Here is a 6,000-nt window from a genome sequence, read left to right as displayed (position 1 = left end):
GCAATTTCGTTTGCTATTGATATCTACCAGTATTAACTTAAGGAAACGAAAACAACTTGCGTCATTTTATATGAAAGAATTAATCAAATATCAAGGAAAATAATTAATCTTAACAGAATTCTGAAGTGCGCTTCTGTTGATACAGCTGATTTTGAATGTAAAAGAGGCCATTTATCCGTATACAAGTATATATTGTCCTTAACATAGCAGAAAGGTGAAATGATATTGTTTTCAAATTCTGCGTACTACGAAATACACACTCCTATCAATGGAAGTATTTGCAAAGTAAGTTATTTTTACGTGATAATTTGTATAGCTTATGGGAGATTTGAATTTTGAAAATGAATGCTTAATAAGATAAGTGTTAGTTTGATATCGTTTATTCTGTTTAATTTACATGTATAATGGGTGAACTGCACTTTAGCAAGATGCCGGAAATCGTTGTCAATAGTTGAGCAAACGGAATTGTAAATCTCGGAAACATCATGGATTTATGAGAACACTAATGAAATGTCTTGCGTGTAAGATTTGAATGGTCGGTGATGCAATCTCTTAGTAATGGCTTACTTAATTGCTAAAGCAAATTGAAGTCGTTTGTTGTACATTTAATTACTTGTGAATGAAGTTATGAATGAAATCTATCCTTAGACATTGCAGACAATGGGATAATGTTTTTGCACACCAGTTGGATGGAATCTTCACGGTTTCGTATCTTTTTGCAACACAGACCATTAATGGCAACCAAGACTGAAATTAGAACTTCATATAGATCTATCATCATTGTAGCAATCAACATAAGAAATTAGAGTGCGGGTCGTACGAGTTTCGTACGATCAGTGTTGTTTAGTTAACGACATATATTCATAAATCATCATATTTGTTGGAATACTATAGTACACATGAGATAGAAAGAAAAGGGATCATTTTCAAACACAAATGAAATTTGTTTTTTAAATTCAGTAATTTGATAAATCCTCTGTTATGTAAAGCATCATAATTTATGCCACTTCGTAAACTAAAACTTAATAACGTGACACTTATTTCTTTCATTTAAATTACATACATATAAAACATTACCTTTGTCTGGTTGGGCCGTAATAAAATGTCCATGCAGTACGTACCATGTATACTATAGTTTTATACTTCGAAAAGCCTCTAAGCACACTATAGTTTTATACTTCGGATAGCCTCTAAGTATACTATAGTTTTATACTTCGGATAGCCTCTAAGTATACTTTAGTTTTATACTTCGGATAGCCTCTAAGTATACTTTAGTTTTATACTTCGGATAGCCTTTAAGTATACTTTAGTTTTATACTTCGGATAGCCTTTAAGTATACTTTAGTTTTATACTTCGGATAGCTTCTACGCATACTTTAGTTTTATACTTCGGATAACCTCTAAAAGCAGAAAGTGGAATAAATCAAAACGGTTGCATCATGAGATACGCAGATATAAGTGTCTAGTCTATAAAGCAAGATAGACCTAGTAGTAATGATGGTATACATACTCTGGTGTGGTTTCGTTTTACTGTGTAACAAATGTAAAGATATTTTTACAGTGACTTTTATTGATTTCACTTTATATTATGTACTATGTAGACAGACAGATTTGAGAGAGAGAGAGAGAGAGAGAGAGAGAGAGAGAGAGAGAGAGAGAGAGAGAGAGAGAGAGAGAGAGAGAGAGAGAGAGAGAGAGGTATTCCTTGATCCGCTCATCATCTACATGTAAGCTACATATTGCAGATTACACAAAAGGTCTTATTTTCATAACATTGATTTTTAGGTATTCAACCCATGCTACCATTAAAATCAGCAATTTTTAAAGAGAATACAATGAGACCAAACTACCGTACATAATTTAGTTTCACTATCTTGTAAATCGTGGATATTGTGTATAGAAACGTTACATCCATCTCAGTGTTATTGAACGTTCTTGTAAGAGTTATATCCCGTATTTAAACATGAGAAACATTCGTATACAAAACACACAGTGACCTGTACTTTTCTCTATGAAATTTTATGAACGGCAACTTAGGCCATTCCCCTTTGTCTTTTTAAACTCTTATTTGTGAAGTATTTTAACTCCTAATGACATTATTGACAATTGAGCCAAATTTAAGACTATAACAGTCACTTTGAAAATCCATCATTATGAAGTCCATTAAATAAATCAGATATGTACCTTTTCATATAAAAGATATTTCTATCAGACCAAACTAAAAATGTAATTCAATTCATTTATCTAGATTTTTATTTGCACTGTTTTAAAGACTCTTAACATGACAAAACAACAAAGGATATAGAATCTCATACGCATTAGCAATATCACCATACAGAGAATTTACAGCTTTATCCAACACCCTGGATAAAGACGTACTTCCAGACGTTGCTTGTTGTTGAACCAGTCACGTAGAGAGAGGGAAACGTGGCGTGTATTTCGTTGCATTGTAGCGGACAGTATAAGAGGGAACTTATACTACCTCGCTAAAAGCACTCGTGCATGACCTCAGAAACCTGCGAAATGTATTTACGGAAAATGACGAAATGTAAAACGTAAAGAAATTAATATATACATGCATATATAAGTCTACTGTATAAATGTGTACATACCTTTTATATAAGTCTACTGTATAAATGTGTACATATACATATATAACTATACTGTATAAATGTGTACATATATAAGTATACTGTATAAATGTGTACATATACATATAAAAGTCTACTGTATAAATGTGTACATATACATATATAAGTCTACTGTATAAATGTGTACATATAAAAGTGTACTGTATAAATGTGTACATATATACATATAAAAGTGTACTGTATAAATGTGTACATATACATATATAAGTCTACTGTATAAATGTGTACATATATACATATATAAGTGTACTGTATAAATGTGTACATATATAAGTCTACTGTATAAATGTGTACATATACATATATAAGTCTACTGTATAAATGTGTACATATACATATATAAGTATACTGTATAAATGTGTACATATACATATAAAAGTATACTGTATAAATGTGTACATATATACATATATAAGTCTACTGTATAAATGTGTACATATACATATATAAGTATACTGTATAAATGTGTACATATACATCTATAAATCTACTGTATAAATGCTTATATATATATATATATATATATATATATATATATATATATATATATATATATATATATATATATATTATATATAATATATATATATAATATACATATAATATATAACTATAATATGATTGATATATATATATATATTATATAAAAGTATATATATATATATATATATATATATATATATATATATATATATATATATATATATATTCTTTTGCAGATAGTTTTTACTACATACACAGTGCGCTGTCATAGCGCAAGAATATATATATCATTATTTTATAAAACTTCAGATGAAACGATGCACAAGGTTTTCAAGGGATGCGGCCACTTTTAAGACTTGAAAAGACATTGTAATCCCCTTTCTCGTAACATTGCCCATAAATATCAGTATAGAAAACACTGGAATGATAAAAGATGTTCTGTAATGGTAATACTTCAAAACGAGATGAGTTAAGCTGATTATGATTTGTATAAACATAAAAATGACATCTGTTCCCTGCAGTTCGTAGGGATTGGACGTTCCCCTTCGTTTACATAGTAAATCAATGGGACTATGATACGACATATGACTCGTAAACTTAATTTCACAGATAACACTTTTCTTTGCAAATCATAATCATACTGGTTTTGATAGTTTAACATTTTCATCTTTTTGGTACGCAATCTATTGTTTTATAGATAAGAATGGTCAAATTATAAATATACGAGTGTCATCATGTTACGTAATACTGCTTTCGTCCTCGTTGTAATGGATGTCATTATATCAACACATGGTCAGCTATGTGAGCCTCAAGACTGTATAGTAAATGAGTGGTCTGTTTGGTCAGATTGCTCGAAAACCTGTGGCGACTCAGGGATTAAGTCAAGACAAAGGTTAACATTGCAACAGGCCTATTGCGGAGGCAAATGTGACCTCAACACCACGGAAACAAAGGAGTGCAACAGAAAATGCTGTCCACAAGACTGTATATACAGCGACTGGACTAAGTGGAAGTTTCTTTACTTTTCTTTTAACTGCTCCGAAGGAGGTGAAAGGTATGTTTTCCGAAGAAGCAGAGCCATAGTGGTGGAAAGCGCTTGTGGAGGGGAATCCTGTAGAATGGACAGTCTAGATGACATTAAATGTGGTCATTTGAAATGTCACAGAGAATGTGTGCTAGGCATGTGGTCATTTTGGAGTGTGTGTGAAGGACCATGTGAACAGAAAGGAGTCCAAAAAAGAACAAAGTTAATCAAACAAACACCAAGCTGCGGGGCAGATCCGTGTCCTGCTCGTGAAGAAGAAGAGGAGTGTATCGCCGGTTGTTGTCCCGTGGATTGTCAACTCGGGGAGTGGAGCATGTGGTCAGAATGTAACACTACATGCGGATTGTCCAGTAGAACACGTACAAGATTTGTCCAGCCGATGGAATGTAGGGGAATGGAGTGCTCCGAGGACCCGGTATCGGAAGACAAGGAAGAGTGTGAGCGCTATGACAATGTAGATTGTGTGGTATGTCGATCCCGAATCATAATAACAGGATTTAGTTATAATCCGGAATTCTTATAATTAAAACGTATTTTATTTTTAAAATTTAGCCTCGCTATATGCATGACTAATGTAGCAAATGTTTGCCTTGTTCGTCGTTCCATCTTTCCATCTTTAGATGTTATACCTGAGGTTATGTGATTGAATATACATTAATTTCGAGGAAGAGCTATTTTGATAAGTCTTCATTAGTGGGGCAAAATTGTCTGGTCGTTTTTTTTGGGGGGTAGCAGAGATATAATTCTTAATGCAATTATGTCTCTGGGAATATATAGATGACTTAGTAGTGCTACTTTCACACAGTGGCAAATGGGCTTAAGAATGCAATTCGCACAATTCGCAACCACGTTACAATGATTATAAGATTCGTATATTTGGTATTCGTAATGATTGGCTGTCGTTCATGGGGTGTTGCGAATTTTAGGAACATGCCCCTAAAATTCACAAGGAAAACATATTCTTATCGTGTTTGCAACATTTTCATAAGGATGATAAGACATTCTTATTGGTGACAAGACAGATGAAGCGATTGTAAGACATTTGGAGGGGGGGGGGGGGGGGATTTGCTGGCATTTGTCTTCACCCTCTTCTTAAAAGAACACCATGCGAATGCAAACAAAACGTTGCGAATCCATTACAAATATAACAAATGGGTTAATACGATTGACCTTTTTGGTTTACATTTATTCGAACAGTTTTGTGAATACTTGTAAATGCTTAAGAATGATATATAAGACAATTCCTAGCGATTTCAATGAAAATGTTAAACATCTGCTCCAGTTGCTGAGGCAAAGATAGCTAAAGAGATATAAAACACCCCCTCCTGTTCTATATACGTTTTTCTAGTTCAGCTGTACCCGAAGCAGTGAGTGGCAACACTGACCGTGCTAGTTTTTCAGCATGTTGTTGTCACACACCATGCTGTAGTTGATTAGCAGCAAGAACGAGGGAAAATAAGGCAAACGTCATGTTGGGTGAAAGACTGTTACGTGGAGAGAAGTTAGGTGAGAGACTGTCTGTCACGAGGAGAGATATTTGGTAAGAGAAGGGCTGTCACGAGTAGAGTTATTGGGTGAGGTACAGGTTGTCACAAGTAGAGATATTGGGTGAGAGATAGGTTGTCACGAGTAGAGATATTGGGTGAGAGATAGGTTGTCACGAGTAGAGATATTAGGTGAGAGATGGGCTGACCCGAGTAGAGATAATAGGTAAGGGACGCGGGTACGGGTTGTCACGAGTAGATATATTTGGTAAAGGATGGTTTCTCACGAGTAGAGATATTGGGTGAAAGATGGGTTGTCACGAGTGGAGATATTAGG

At 33.8% G+C, this 6,000-nt stretch overlaps 1 protein-coding gene across 1 annotated transcript; it reads left to right on the top strand.

The window, feature by feature from the left end:
• Window positions 1-3,901: 3,901 nt before the first annotated feature.
• On the top strand, window positions 3,902-4,702 carry LOC125651111 (spondin-1-like). The gene has a single exon (XM_048879702.2). It carries the CDS (start codon window positions 3,902-3,904, stop codon window positions 4,700-4,702), a length of 801 nt encoding a protein of 266 aa, XP_048735659.2.
• The last annotated feature ends 1,298 nt before the right edge of the window (window positions 4,703-6,000 follow it).

The sequence above is a fragment of the Ostrea edulis genome, chromosome 5, assembly GCF_947568905.1.
Source record: "Ostrea edulis chromosome 5, xbOstEdul1.1, whole genome shotgun sequence".
Classification (NCBI taxonomy): domain Eukaryota; kingdom Metazoa; phylum Mollusca; class Bivalvia; order Ostreida; family Ostreidae; genus Ostrea; species Ostrea edulis.
Note: the sequence above shows the minus strand (reverse complement) of the source record. Positions and strands in the feature narration are given on the sequence as shown.

Excerpts from the sequence above, each read along its gene's own strand:
- LOC125651111 (XM_048879702.2), top strand. The coding sequence starts at position 3,902 with ATGGATGTCATTATATCAACACATGGTCAGCTATGTGAGCCTCAAGAC.